The 15439-nt window shown below is 42.4% G+C and overlaps 1 protein-coding gene across 3 annotated transcripts in view; it reads left to right on the top strand.

The window, feature by feature from the left end:
* The first annotated feature begins 222 nt into the window (after positions 1–222).
* Positions 223–15439, top strand: part of ARHGAP25 (Rho GTPase activating protein 25) — a 94848-nt gene continuing 79631 nt past the window's right edge. Inside the window, exon 1 of one of the 3 annotated variants that reach the window (XM_086326259.1) lies at positions 223–502. In XM_086326259.1, coding sequence (XP_086182385.1) covers positions 424–502 — 79 coding nt within the window. In that variant the 5' untranslated portion in view covers positions 223–423. Of the gene's footprint in view, positions 503–2700; positions 3181–3303; positions 3469–15439 lie in introns of those variants that run through there. The other 2 variants (XM_086326261.1, XM_086326260.1) reach the window with 2 other exon arrangements.

The raw sequence follows: 15439 nt of genomic DNA, 5'->3' as shown, positions 1-15439 counted from the left end.
GGAATCGGGAGCTGCACGGCAGTGGTGCTGCCCTCCACCCCTACCCTGGCAGCGGAGGGCCCCAGAGCAGGCTCTTGGAGGCAAGGCAGCTGTGCTGGGCCTTTCCGGGGTGCTTTTCTTCTGGCTGCCTTTCTAAGTATTCACAAGCAACTTCCCCATCAGTCACGAGTTTTTCCAAGACTTATAGGAACGTACCCTGAAGAGTAAGGGAAGTTCTCTGCATGTTTCTACATGCTACCTTTAAGATCTTTTCAGAGTCCTTGAGTTTAAGGTCTCAGGGCTGAAACTTTGGGTGATATCAAGTTCCCTGCTGAGATGCTGCTGGGCTGAGCTCAGGATGGCTATCTACCTGTGCCCTCTCCCCACGCCCTCTCCAAGTGAGGACAGAAAAAGAATAGTGTTGTTTGGGTTGGGCAGGCTGTCATGCAGAGTGGGGGCTGTGAAATGTGCAGTTGGCTGAGTCAAGTTCAGAGGAATCCAGCACCCCTGGGGTGGTTGGAAGGTAGGTGGCTGAATGAGCTGGGTTGGTGGGATGGATTGGAGTATTGATCAGTCTCTTTTAGTCTCTCCTCCCTTCTTCCCCCTCCTCCTCAGGGCTGTGAGTATTTCCTGTCTCACTGACTTTGGACTTGGTCACGTGATATGTGTTGGCCACTGGAATGTGAGCAGGTATGGTAAGAACAGAAGCTTTAAATGTGCTCCTGTGGTTCTTCCCTCTTACAGACTTTTCACTCACAAGAAGGATATGCCTCAGGTCACCTTTGCCCCTTCAGCCTGGTTCCCCAAACATACATTTTGGAACAGCTTTGTTTGAGATGGTTATTCATTATATGAGCAGAGATGTATATGACTGGGGGGTTCAGGGAACAATTTGGGCTGGAAATCTACATTGGAGGGATCAGCAGATGCATAGCATGCAAGCCTTGAGAGAAATGAGCTCACTGAGGTGTGGGTATAGATGGAAAAACAGTTCACTGAGTGCATCCTGGTTTCTTCCAATGTTTAGAATTCAGAGAGATGAGATGGAGTCAGCAAGGATATGGAGATGGGACAGAAAGATAGGCAAACAACCATGCCAGCAAGGAGTCGTGGGGGCCAAGTGGAGAGTGGGCCTGGAGCTGGAGAAAGTAATCAAATGTGTCCAAAGTGAAATGACAGGCGGAACTGACCAGTGGGTTCAGTGGCAGTGATGTTATCAATGTACTTGATAAGAATATATTTGGGGGAGTCATGGGATCAAAAGATATACAAAAGAGATTCAGAAGAGAATAATAAGACAGATATTTGCAAATACATACAATTCTTATGTAAACTTTGCTCAGAAATGAAGGAGAGAAATAGAGCCATAACCAAAGGGGGAAGAAGCATCAAGTGAGATTTTTTTAAAACTATAGGATGAAAAAGAATAAGTTTGAATGCTGGTAGGAATGATCCAAGAGAGAAGAAATTGATGATGCAGTAAAGATGCAAGAGTGGTCACACGATTCATCCTTTGTAGCCAGCAGAAGACTGAGTGTGTGAGCTTTCCTGCGTGGAGGTGGGACCTACAGTGGTGGGAGCTTACAGAAATTCTCCTCCATTGCATCAACTTTCTCAGCGAAACAGGAAGCCAGGTCACCAACAGAGTGAGCATGTGGGAGGCAAAGAAGAAAGCACGGCATAGTCTTCTAGGAGAGGGAGAAGGAATGAACCAAAGTTTGCAGCTAGTATGCTGGCCAGTAGCAACTCTTATGAGCCTTCTTACCTATTGCTGTATTAGCCCCATTACCCTGTGGTCTCATTAGTCTTATTACCTTCTATCTTTATTAAGCCTCATGACAGCCCTGTGAAGTAGGTCCTATTGTTTACCTCATTTACAGATAAGACTATTGAAGTACAGAGTAGTCAAGAAACTCGTCCAAATTCATACAGCTTGAAAGTGGTTGGGCCATGGTTCGAACACAAGCAGTCTGGCTCTGGGCCCAAGTACTTAATCATTAAGTTAGTCCAGCCCAGTTGAACATATGAAAGCCTGTCATGGAACCTAACTAAATGGAATAAGGATTGAAATACGTTTGTGGTGCACCTACTGTGTGTACTAGATACCTTCACAGCTCTGTGCAGTCATGGTTATTATCAACCCATTTTACTGCTGAGGATACTGAGGCCCGGAGAGATTCAGTTGCTTATTAAAAGCTATAGCACTAAAAAGTAGAAAAACTGAGTTTTGAACCCTTATCAGTCTGATTCCCAAACCCATAGCCTGTACACAAGGTCAAAGAACCATTGTAACACCTAAGTGGGTCTACTTAGCTAATGTTGACTTAAATACATCAGAATCCTCCTGACATCAGGTTGAGATCACTTGGAACCTTTACCCAGAGCAGGTGGAGAATTTACTATGTGGGCCTTATAGCAGGAAGAACTCAAAGAGGGTGCCTTCGAGGGAGTGCTGATTGTCTTACTGATCATTTTTGGAAGCGCAGTCTGTTCAGTGAGAAAGGAGGCTTAGAGGTATATGGCCAGAGTCTTCTAATTTTAATCAAACCTATAAAGTTTATAGCCCAACAGCAATTACTCTACTTATATAAGCATTTCTAAAACCTATTCTCTGAAAAAAGAGCTTCAGAGCTCAATGTATCATCTACACTGAACAGCCACCCACTTCCTCAAATGCAAGGAAGCAGACAGTTAAAAAAAAAAAAAAGCCAAGAGGCAGCCGTTGTTTATCACGACCTCGCCTCAGTGAGGCCTGAGATTCTTTCGAACAGGAGCTTTGCTTCCCATGACGCAGAGCGAAGTGTCAACTGGGATATTTCTGGTAATACTGAAAGCAAGAGAAGCCGGGTGTACACTTCACAAGGCACCAGCCCCACGAGGGACCGTGGGAGGGCTTGGGTGCCATCCCCCATGACAGATGGATGGACCTTTCATCTGAGAAAGGAGAAGATACTTGGGCAGATCAACCTCAAACCCAAGATTGCTTGTGAAGCAATCGTAAAGGGGAAACACACACACACACACACACACACACACACACACACACAAGCTCGAGAGGCAAGAAGACCAAAAAGCCAAGAAGGGCGCGAATTGTGGCAGATTTCCCGCTTCAGCAGCGACTCACCCAAACCACAAGCAAAATGTCCCTGAAGTTGCCAAGAAACTGGGATTTCAACTTGCGAGGGGAGGCTGGCAAAATAGGTATGGTCAACGTCTTTTTGCTGCTTTTGTGGTTCTTACACTTGAGTTCCCACCATTTGCATGTTGGTCTGCAGGGAGCATAGTCTGCTTAAAAATGGATCTCTGGGCAAAGCTGGGTGTGGGGTGAAATTTGCATTCAGATTGGTATATTGGCTCAAAGTCCCCAAGCACCAGGGGAAGGCTTCTTTTTTTTTTTGGTTTGTTTGGAGGTGGTGGGAATGGAGCTTCTTGGCATGTGGGATCTGGGGTACTTGGCGTGGACTAAGGCTACAGATCTCACAAAACATGGTGAGTTTTTCTCTGTTTATCTTGGAAGGATAATTTCCCTCCTGTTTGGACACATCCATGTATGAGTGGGTTTTGATGGAGTCTTGGAAGTGCTAGATCTGTTCTGTTTTGTGAGCCTACTGGGTCGCCAGACCTCTGTGAACTTGGGGCCAAAATGGTGTTGCTTATAGCAAAAAGTAAACAGTGTGGAACATACAGGCATTTGAAGGTAAAGACACTTTTAATTAAAAAGGACAGAATGGAAGGGAAATCTAGAGGAGTTGAAATAGATGCATTCGAGATAAATTAAATTAAAGGACTCTGGTATGCTTTCTGAGATACTCTGGCCTTTAATTCTGGCTTCTTCTCATTAACAATATGGTGATATATTGATTTTTTAAATAAATTGTTATTGAAATACAGTTGATTTATAATATTGTGTTAGTTTCAGGTGTACAGCAAAATGATTCAGCTGTGTATGTGTGTGTGTGTGTGTATTCTTTTTTTTACATCATCTTCCACTATAGGTTATGATAAGATATTGAGTATACATTTATGTCATTTTTTTAGATTCTACATGTAATCAATATCATATGATATTTGTCTTCCTTTGGCTTACTTTACTTAGTATGATTATCTCTAGGTCTACCATGTGATCCTTTGATTTTAATCTGTTCCATAATTGTTATCATCAGTTTCTTTATATGGGTTTGTTCTACGATTAAATTGATCACAGTAATTTACAATAGAGTAATTGGCTTGGAAATGATTCCCGTGTTTTACCCGTATACATGTATAGTGAGATAACTTCCTTGATACTAGACATAGACAAGTGTTAAGGTGTTTCTAATGACTTAGAAATGTTCAGTTTGGAACAGGTCTAACTTGGACTTCTAATGATGGTTAATGTGCTCTAAAACAAAGGGTGTGTTGCAAAAAGTCACGTATCTGAGTGTTAATGATTCCAGGTCTAAGAAAAGATTTGAAAAAAAATTGAGAGTAATCAGAGAAGCCATTTATCTTGGTAACCAGAGAGGATTAGTGGTCTCTAATCAAGCTGGGAACTATTGCAGGTTGGTTCAGAGAATAAGGAGAGATTTTAGATAATCAGAGATTTTTCTCCTAACTACTGTTGATAGCAAGGTACGTGGCTAATGCTCATTCTATTGTATGTCATAAAAATTTGCTTTTAGAAGTAAAACTTCTATAGTTCTGTTCCTTTGAAAGTGTCTTGCTTCTATTTATGTGGGGTCATTCTACCCTCTCCTCTTCTGTGTTTCAGTCTTATTCTCCTTCTGTTTAAAAAATGGGAAATGAGACAATTAATGGTTAAATGATTAATTGATTAAATAATTAAGGTTGGTTTTTTTTTTTTCAGCATATAGGACATTACCACATTAGAGTACAGGCCTACATAATCTCAGACTTGGGATTAGGCTGGGTAGATTTCATGTGATATCAACCAATGTTTCTTAAACCATGGTCCCATAGTTAGCCTGTGTCAGAAGTCACCACAAGTGTTAGGTAAAAATACAGATTCCTGAGCATCATCCTGACTTGTAAAATCAGAATCTCTGAAGGGAGACCCAAGCATCTGCAATTTAATAAGCCCCCAGCCCTCCATCTCACCTCATCAAGAAGTCCTGCTGTAGGGGCTATGGTCTAAGTCAGTGGATTTGGGAAATTGCCATTCATCTTATATAGCATGGTGCTTGGTCCCAGTGGGCACACAGCAAATATTTGTCGACTGAATGAATGATTGAGTACAAGCAGATGATGTTGTTGGTACTATTTAATGAAAATATCAGGCTTCCCTGGTGGATCAGTGGTAAAGAATCCACCTGCCAAACAAGAGATAAGGGTTCAATCCCTGGGTCAGGAAGATCACCTGGAGCAGAAAATGGCAACCCACTCCAGTATCCTTGCCTGTGAAATCCCATGGACAGAGGAACCTGGTGGGTTATAGTCCATGGGGTTGCAAAAGAGTTGGACATGACTTAGCAACTAAACGACAGTAATAACGAAAAAAATTATAATCACAAAATGAAATGCAGAGGAGCCCTTGTCATTATCTATGCCATTTACAAGTTTGTCACCCCAAGGATGGGACTGCAGCCAGAATACTTTTTATGAATATCACGTTGGTGAGAATTCAAATCACAAACTGAGCCCTCCGAGGGAGGAGAGTCACTGACTCAGCCATGGGACCTCTGGTTCCCTCTCCAGCGTCCTGGGTCCAGGTGTGACTGTAGGAACTGACTTAAGAATAACCAATAAAGCTCATATCTATTAAGATATGAGCTGAGGGTCATGTCAGGGTGTCAACGACCTGTAGTTTCTCCAGCCTGGGCGAGTCAGGAGTAGATTAGTTTCTCAAGCTGGACACTACAAATTTTGGGGCTGGTTGATTGTTGTGATGGGGGTTATCCTCTGCATTGTAGCAATGGTCCTCAACCTTTTTGGCACCAGGGACTGGTTACACGGGAGACAGTTTTTCCATGGGCTGAGTGGGGGATGGCTTTGGGATGGCTCAAGTGCGTTACATTTATTATCCCCTTTATTTCTATTATTATTACATTGTGATAATGCAGTAGTGTGAGCAATGGGGAGTGGCTATAAACACAGATGAAGCTTCACTCACTTGCTCACCTCCTGCTTTGTGACTGGGTTCTTAACTGACTGGTTAAGCCTGGGGGTTGGGGACAGGTATGCTGTCCAGTATGATGACCAGTACTGGTCCACGGCCTGGGGTTTGGGGACCCCTGCATTCTAGGATGTTAGTAGCATCCCCGGCCTCTATCCAGTAGATGGTGGTCGCACTCCCCTACCACCACTAGTGTGACAACCATACATATGGCCAGACATTACTAGATGTCCCGGGACGAGACAGCTCTCCTAGTTGAAAATCACTGAAGCAGATTATCATCAAGAAGGTGTGGTTATCAGGCCACTTGGATCTGGAATTCAACTACCACATCATGATTCATTGTCAAGGGCAACTTTCAGGAGGCTCTTAGTAAGTTATAACTTCAGGGGCTGGACAGTACCCTAGAAGGACACCAGGTTCAGCATTTGTTTAGGGAAATAGCAAGACACTGATGTGGCCCAGGAAAGGCCCAGTATCTTTTTGCTGAGTGGCACTTCTAATTCCCCTAAATCTTATCTTGAGAGTGCTGAGCTGAGGCTTCAATGAAAGTGAAAATTTCCAAGGTGGGGAGCAACTCTGTACTTCCATCTCAGAGACTGAGGAGACCCCAGTGAATGGGAGGTGGATGAAAGACCACACCATGGGTCTGGATGTATGGGAGAACGTGACCCAGGCCACCCTGAATCTGATCTATTGGTCTTGGGAGGGAACAGGGGTTGGAGGTAAGGGAAATGCCGAGCCAACGTCTTGACTTGAAATGGAGCCAAGAGCACTCATTTCTTCCTTTGATCCTTTGTCATCTTCAGTTTTAGTCCAACACTTAAAATTGCGACAGCTCTCCATTGCTTTCTTGCAGTGTTTTGTCTTATTCTTTGCAAATATGTTCTATCACTTATTTGTCTTTCTAACAGAATTGTAAGCCCTGAAGGGTGGTTTTAGAATGCAGTGTCCTTTCTTGCACTCTGTCCAAGGGTCTGGCACATCCAATGGATGGAATGTAGGTGCTCTATTGAGAAGTCATTGACCATCGAGGGAAAGCCCCTTCTGCCCTGCGGCTGGAAAGTGCTTAGTTAGAAGATGACTGGGTGAATTTCAGGACTTCATTGTATCCATCCAGTTGCAGGCACATGTTACTTTTTTCTCAGGTACCCTAAGCCGAACTAGGGGAGAATGGGCCCTAGAGAGCATATGACTCTGAGATAACATTTTTAAAAAGAAGTGACTATGGAGGGGTACTGTTTTCAACTTTCTTTTGTGTGTGGACATATAGTTTTAAAAATTTTATTGGAATATAGTTGCTTTACAATGCTGTGTTAGCTTCTATTGTACACCAAAGTGAATGAGCTATACTTTAAAAACAAATGAATTTTTATTTATATTTTGACTGTGATAGTATGCGGGATCTCAGTTCCTTCACCTAGGGATCGAAACTGAAGCCCGTTCAGTGGAGAATCTTAACCACTGGACTGAAAGTCCACTCAACTTGTTTTTTCTTGCTGAAATTTAATGTTGAGAAAAACTTATTCAGAAACAAAAATTTATTGTTTTACTCTCCCAAGTAGTACAGTGAATAATGACAGTAGAGGAAGGTTTTTTCCCCACTTGATTAATCATTATTTTTCTGATATGGAATCTAGTTTTGTCCTTTAGAAAATTAGCATAAGGAGAATAAAAATATTTGTTACTTAAAGCCCTAGAACTAGATCAATTTCCAGTGTAAATTATTATTCTTGTTTAAAGAAGTTAGATTTGAAAGTATAGTTTTAGATAGATAGATGCATAGATAGATCAACAGAGACAGAGAGAACTGAATATATAAATAAGTCCAAGAATCCATAAAAATGCTTTAAAAAATGAACAAGCAACATGAATAGGCATTTTACAGAATAGGAATAATGGTTCCAATAAATAAATAGAAATATGGTTAATCACAGTAATTAGGAAATGTAAATTAAAAGTACAATAATATACCTAATCTCACCCACAAAAATGATTAAAATTAAAAAGTCTGACAATACCAAGTGTTGCTGGGGACGTGGAGTGATAGGAACTGTCAGACACTAATAACAACTTTGGAAAACAATTTGACATTCAGTTTAGTGAAACTTGGAGAAGGCAATGGCAGCCCACTCTAGTATTCTTGCCTGGAAAATCCCATGGATGGAGGAGCCTGGTAGGCTGCAGTCCATGGGGTCGCTAAGAGTCGGATATGACTGAGTGACTTCACTTTCACTTTTCACTTTCACGCATTGGAGAAGGAAATGGCAACCCACTCCAGTGTTCTTGCCTGGAGAATCCCAGGGATGGGGGAGCTTGGTGGGCTGCCGTCTGTGGGGTCGCACAGAGACAGACACGACTGAAGTGACTTAGCAGTAGCAGTTAGTGAAACTGATGATATACAAACTCTATGAAGTAGTCATTTCCTTCTGGAGAGTGCCCCCTGGAGAAAATATTGTGTGTATGAACACAAAGAGATATATAGCAGTTCCACAGTGGTATTTCTTGAAACAACAAGGGACAGGAAACAAGCAAAGTGCCCATCAATAAAAGAAAAGAAAAAGAAATTTTAGTATCTTTATAAAATGAAAATACATTTATAATAAATTTATGAAATGTAATACTATCCAAGAGCAAAAAACTAATTGTGATGTATTTCAATGAGACTGAATGGCAAAAACTTAATATTAGACAGAAAAGGGAAGTCACAAAATCAGAATGGGATTCATTTATAAGAAACTTAAAAACTATGTACGTCTACGTATGTATATGGCAAAACTACAAGGGAAACAGAGAAACCAATTAACATAAAGTTCTGGGTGGTTGTTACTTCTGGAGGGAAAAGAACAAGAAATACATCTGGAAACTCCAAAGGTACCTAGATGGCTCACTGGTAAAGATCCTGCCTGCCAATGCAGGAGATGTGAGTTCAATCCCTGGATCAGAAGAATCCCTGGAGTAGGAAACGGCAACCCATTCCACTATTCCTGCCTGTAATCCCATGGACAGAGGAGCCTGGTGTGGAGTCAGACATGACTTAGCGACTCAACAACAACAAAGGTACCTAACTAATCTTAATTGGTAGGCACATAAGAGGGTATTTTATTAATGTGTATAAAATGAACAAAGAAAGAAAGGTGTAAATAAACCCTCGAAAATCTGGAAGGAGGTATACAATTTGTTTATACACTTGACCCTTGAACAAGGTGGGGGTTAGGGGCACAGGGCCCTCCCTCCCCATTCCGTGCAGTCGGAAACCTGGGTACTGTTATCTCTGCCTCCAGAACAAAGGAATTGATAAATGACTCACCCAAGGAGGTAGGATATTGAAATAGGAAAAGAATCTCCAATTGGACATAAACTTTTTGCTACACTTAGTTTATTTAAAGACCTGTAAAGTGAAAACACAGAAACTATATTTACCAAAAAAAATAATCACCTATAATTGGACATGCCAAGTTCAAACCCATGTTGTTCAAGGGTCAACCATAGTAGCTAATTATGGGTGAAGGATTTATGGGTGAGGTATACCCACACATATATGTACTATTACATCATAGGTATTTGCCAGACTTTGTATAGTGAACAAATATTATTAATAACTATATCATTAAGAATGTGTGGGTGCTCAGTTGTATCTGACTCTTTGCAACCCCATGGAATGTGGGCCTTCAGGCCCCTCTGTCCATGGGATTTCTCAGTCAAGAATACTAAAATCCTCCAGGGGATCTTCTCCACCCAGGGATCGAACCCATGCCTCCTGGTGCTCCGGTGTTAGCAGGCGGATTCTTAACCACTGAACCACACAAAACAAATTTCAGTGCTTGGCCAGGCAGGTTGACATGAGGTTTGGCAGGCGGCACATGCTCTTTGGTGATTTAGAGCCAGTTGCAAAGCCCTCCTTCAGCTACAGAGGTTGCAACCAGCCAGGACTTATACATGACCATCTGCAGACTTTCTGGGCCTCTAGCCTTGGGATACAGGGGGTTTTTTTGAGCTACATGGTCCTTCTGTGACCAGGCCAGCCTGGTTGAACTCCCCAGATTGGAACAACCAAGATCATGTAGCCTGTGGTGACTGGTCTATGTTTGTGGCATTCGACTCAGGTGAAGGCTTTCTTTATAATTCACTGCCAAACTTCCAAAGTGCTCATCCAGACTAGCCTGGGGTCTGGCCCAAATGTATGGGGCTATATGCTGTAGCTGCCTTTGCACACCCTGAGCAGCTCCTGGTCCCTGAGGCATAAGGGCCCCCCCCCCCCACACGCCGAGTCCAAAGGAGGAGTGTTGATTCCTCAGCCCATGACACAAGGGTACTACTCCTCTCGGGACCCACCCCTGTCTCTGTTCCTTGTTCCAGTAAAAATGTCTCTCCCTATGTAGTCACTGACTTACCTTTAGATACAAATTAAATACATGCCTCTTGCTGCCGAGGTCGAGAGCCTCCTGACCACTTGGGGAACGAGGACTGACGTCATCCTAAACAGCAGCAGAGCGAAGACCAACTTGAGTAATGATGGGAAGTCAAAATCTTGTTTTCTGCTCACTTATGGATAAAGTCCTCCTGGCAGACACTAGGCAAAGCTGACTTAGATTCTGACTTAGCTTCTGCACTTTTGTTAGATTGGAGCCAAGTGCCCTTGGATTGGCAGAGGTGAGCTCAGTTGCTCTTGGTACATGAACTTCCAAAAATGTGTCTAGGGTGAGCCTAGACATACACCTAGGCATGGCATACACAGACATAAGTACCTTCCAGGCATGGTCAAGCTGTCGTCTCTGGCTCTCTGTTTATAAAGCATTGGCAGAGAGCGTCCTATGGGAGAACTAGGGAAACTCTGCCCTTTCCCTTCACAGCTGGAGCGTGGTCCTTTGAGAAAAGGACACTCATTATACGGCAGTTAGAAAGATCCTGTGACTGATTAAAAAGACTAAGTTGGTGATAATGGTCCCACCACACACAAGACAGCTTGAAAGAAAAAAAAAATAGTAACCTCTCATGAGGCAGCTCTGTTGTTGATTAACTGGATATGAGAAGGGAGTATATAAGCAGCTTTTATGAAGCCCCAGCTGTGGCCACAGCAACTGACACCAAAGGACACTCATAGAGATTCAAGGAAATACCGCAGGGAGAACCAGCGTGGGGCACAGGCCAGTGGGAGGGATTCTAGCTAGAGCGTGGTATGTAAATTTTGTATAATCCCCAGACAGGAACTGAGATGCAGAAGTTACAAACAGAGAAGATAATTTACATTTCTTGATACTTTACTCATCACCATTTTTCTCCTTGAAAACTTGATTTTTCCTTTGAAAATGTTCTAAAAAATCAAAATCACTTTGCAAACAAATGATACCCATAGGTCTGGCAAACAAATATAAAGGCAGTCAGTCCTGCTCTCTGCTTTTTCAAGGCTTACAGGCTAGTGGGGCACAGACAAGCAATCACAGGACATCAAGACAAGTCCTGTGATGAGAACAGTCATGGGAGCCATAGGAGGGCGCCTAGGAATCTGCATTCTGGCCCCGCCACCTCTCTCCCCATCACTGCCATCCCTTTTCTTTAATATATAGATGCATGTGTTCTTCAGTGAGTCCCAGGCTTGCCATCCTTCTCACACTGATTTTCCTGTACATGGTCTTTGTTCTTTCAGAGAAGAAAAAAGTTCGATAATTTTGTGTAGCTCCTCCCTGTGGAGGGATTACACCTGCCCACTTGTCTCTTGTAGCACCTGCTTCCCCAAGCAGACACAGACAGACACACTCTAGACCCCAGTCACATCTTCTGCAGTTCCTGCCCTTTCTCATCTGTGTGGAAGCCAGTCTCCTTAGGGCCCCCTTAACCACCACCCAATTCCTGCTCACGTTTTAGCCTTCCCTTGACCTCATTGGACAGACTGACATGCTTCCTCCTTTCTGTAAAGACAGTTGTGAAACTGACTGTTTGTCTTTTTTGTCTTGGCTGCCAGGAAGCTCAGAACTAAATCGAAACTCTATCATGTTTTAGTCATAGCATAAACATCTTGTCTCCTGGGAGTCAGTCCTGAGCCTGCAAATCACTGGAAGGAGAATATAGCAATCCTTTCCCAGCCCATTTAAACAGAGACACTCACAGCTCTAGAAACTGTAGACTTCCTTTGTGGTGAACTCAGTGAAGCCTCCTGAACATTCAAGATATGATTCAAACCTACTAATTGATCACTTGGTTTTAAACAAAGCATTTCTCCTTAATCAGTAATGTGCAACACCGGTGCCCTAGGCCCTCCCTGGAGAGAATTAACTTGAATTGTCTGTAGAAAGTGGCATTGACTGAGGTGTGTCTAAGGGATGAATTGCCCATTGGTTTTTCTTGATAGGAGTGTAGGAGAACAAGAGGGTGTGTGTGGAACTGAAGACAGTGCATGAGCTTGGGATGCCTTTTCTGACTTGCAGAAACATTCACTTCATTATTAAACAGAATTAATAATATATATGTTGAGAGGAAGACATTTCATGCATATAACACAGTAGATGTTTAGCAAACACCTGTTTCCTTTCTTTATAGATAATCTCATTTCTAACCTCAGATCAAATGAGAAGCTGTACTAGGGCTGCCTTCCCTTGGCATCCTCAGTGAGACGAGCTCACTGAGCTGGGCTTTACTGTCACATCATCAGTTTTGAATACCACCACAGGTAATGAGTTCTTGAAACCTGCTCCTGATTATTTTGTAACAAGGAGAACAAGAAATGAACAAGGCAGGTGACTCTTAGATGTAATTCTAGGTGAGAAAATTCGCTGAGAATTCAGTGCCTGTGCTTTGTCTCCTTTGAGGGATTGACATTCTTCCTCCTTTCTGTTAAGACAGTTGTGAAACTTACTGTATTTCTCTTCTTATCTTGGCTGCCAGGAAGCTCAGAGTTAAATTGAAGCTCCATCACAACTTTCACCCATGCAGCTAGCACGCATATTTTCCTTTGTCTTTGGTATGAATTTATGTGTTCATTGCAAATGAGTTTTCTATTTGAATATGAAAAACCCATGAAGTCTTTTCTTTTAAGGAGAGAGTATAAGTATATGCAATCTATCAATATATACCTCCTCAGGTATCCTGGGAGTAGATTTCCTACTTATTAGTGGCAACTGGATATTGTAATTTTTCTAAAACCAGTGTTCAGAGAATATTGGTGCTGAGAATCAATTCTTTTAGTTCACAAATGAAAGCACATTTCTATGGTCACTCATATTTTTTCACTACTTATATCAAATCACGGTGTGTTCAGTACACTAAGACCAAACATTTTAATTTCATTCATTCATGCAACATTTATTTGCTCACCTTTACATTATAGACCCTTTTAAGGAGCATCCTCAATATCACGCCTAGTGATAGCTGGTTCACTTCCTCCCTGTGCTACTCAGTTCATTTCAGTCACTCAGTTGTGTCTGACTCTTTGCGACCCCATGAACCGCAGTACGCCAGGTCTCCCTGTCCATCACCAACTCCCAGAGTCCACCCAAGCCCATGTCTGTTGTGTCGGTGATGCCATCCAACCATCTCATCCTCTGTCATCCCCTTCTCCTCCTGTCCTCAATCTTTCCCAGCATCAGGGTCTTTTCAAATGAGTCAGCTCTTTGCATCAGGTGGCCAAAGTATTGGAGTTTCAGCTTCAACATCAGTCCCTACAATGAACACCCAGGACTGATCTCCTTTAGGATGGACTGGTTGGATCTCCTTGCAGTCCAAGGGACTCTCAAGAGTCTTCTCCAACACCACACTTCAAAAGCATCAATTCTTCAGTGCTCAGCTTTCTTTATAGTCCAACTCTCATGTCCATACACGACCACTGGAAAAACCATAGCCTTGACAAGATGGACCTTTGTTGACAAAGTAATGTCTCTGGTTTTTAATATGCTGTCTAGATTGGTCATAACTTTCTCTCCAAAGAGCAAGCGTCTTTTAATTTCATGGCTGCAATCACCATCTGCAGTGATTTTGGAGCCCCCAAAAATAAAGTCAGCCACTGTTTCCACTGTTTCCCCATCTATTTGCCATTAAGTGATGGGACCGGATGCCATGATCTTAATTTTCTGAATGTTGAACTTTAAGCCAACTTTATCACTCTCCTCTTTCACTTTCATCACGAGGCTCTTTAGTTCTTCACTTTCTGCCATAAGGGTGGTGTCATCTGCGTATCTGAGGTTATTGATCTTTCTCCCAGCAATCTTGATTCCAGCTTGTGCTTCTTCCAGTCCAAAATTTCTCATGATGTACTCTGCATACAAGTTAAATAAGCAGGATGACAATATATAGCCTTGACGTACTCCTTTTCCTATTTGGAACCAGTCTGTTGTTCCATGTCCAGTTCTAACTGTTGCTTCCTGACCTGCACATAGGTTTCTCAAGAGGCAGGTCAGGTGGTCTGGTATTCCCATCTCTTTCAGAATTTTCCACAGTTTATTGTGATCCACACAGTCAAAGGCTTTGGCATAGTCAATAAAGCAGAAATAGATGTTTTTCTGGAACTCTCTTGCTTTTTCCATGATCCAGCGGATGTTGGCAATTTGATCTCTGGCTTTTCTAAAACCAGCTCGACCATCTGAAAGTTCACGGTTCACGTATTGCTGAAGCCTGGCTTGGAGAATTTTGAGCATTTCTTTACTAGTGTGTGAGATGAGTGCAATTGTGCAGTAGTTTGAGCATTCTTTGGCATTACCTTTCTTTGGGATTGGAATGAACACTGACCTTTTCCAGTCTTGTGGCCACTGCTGAGTTCTCCAAATTTGCTGGCATATAGAGTGCAGCACTTTCACAGCATCATCTTTCAGGATTTGAAATAGCTCAACTGGAATTCCATAACCTCCACTAGCTTTGTTCATAGTGATCCACCCCCAAAATGTGTACACACAGATCTTGTTTCCAGATGGGGCTGGTGACACTCTACTGCTGGAACTCTGGCCTATGACTTCTGAACCATCTGTATGTTTCCTTGTTGGTTTGGGGGTTTCAAAGTGAAAGAGGAAGTGGTACAGTATTATGTTTCTGTTGCTTATATAAAATATTTTTTAATATTTACAAGTAATTTTATAAAGTTTACCAAAGAAATTTATAACAAAGTCTGAACTAGCTACAGTGGCATGAGCCAACTATGTATAGTATGGTAGTTAGAAAGTTACCTTGGAGTCAGACTGCCTAAATTTGAATACCACAGTCACTCGTTGCTGGTCGTGTGACTTTGGTTCTCACTTTCTTTATCTGTAAGATGGGCATAATCACAGTGCTAACCCATATGGCTATTGCAATGATTAAAGGAGATGATCTTGGTAAAAATCCTTTAGCATAACAGCAGACATTGACATGTGTTTCATAGATATC

The sequence above is a fragment of the Bos grunniens genome, chromosome 11, assembly GCF_055505025.1.
Source record: "Bos grunniens cultivar Pamir isolate PY7600 chromosome 11, Bosgru_T2T1.0, whole genome shotgun sequence".
NCBI classification, from domain to species: domain Eukaryota; kingdom Metazoa; phylum Chordata; class Mammalia; order Artiodactyla; family Bovidae; genus Bos; species Bos grunniens.
This window is presented reverse-complemented; position numbering and strand designations above follow the sequence as displayed.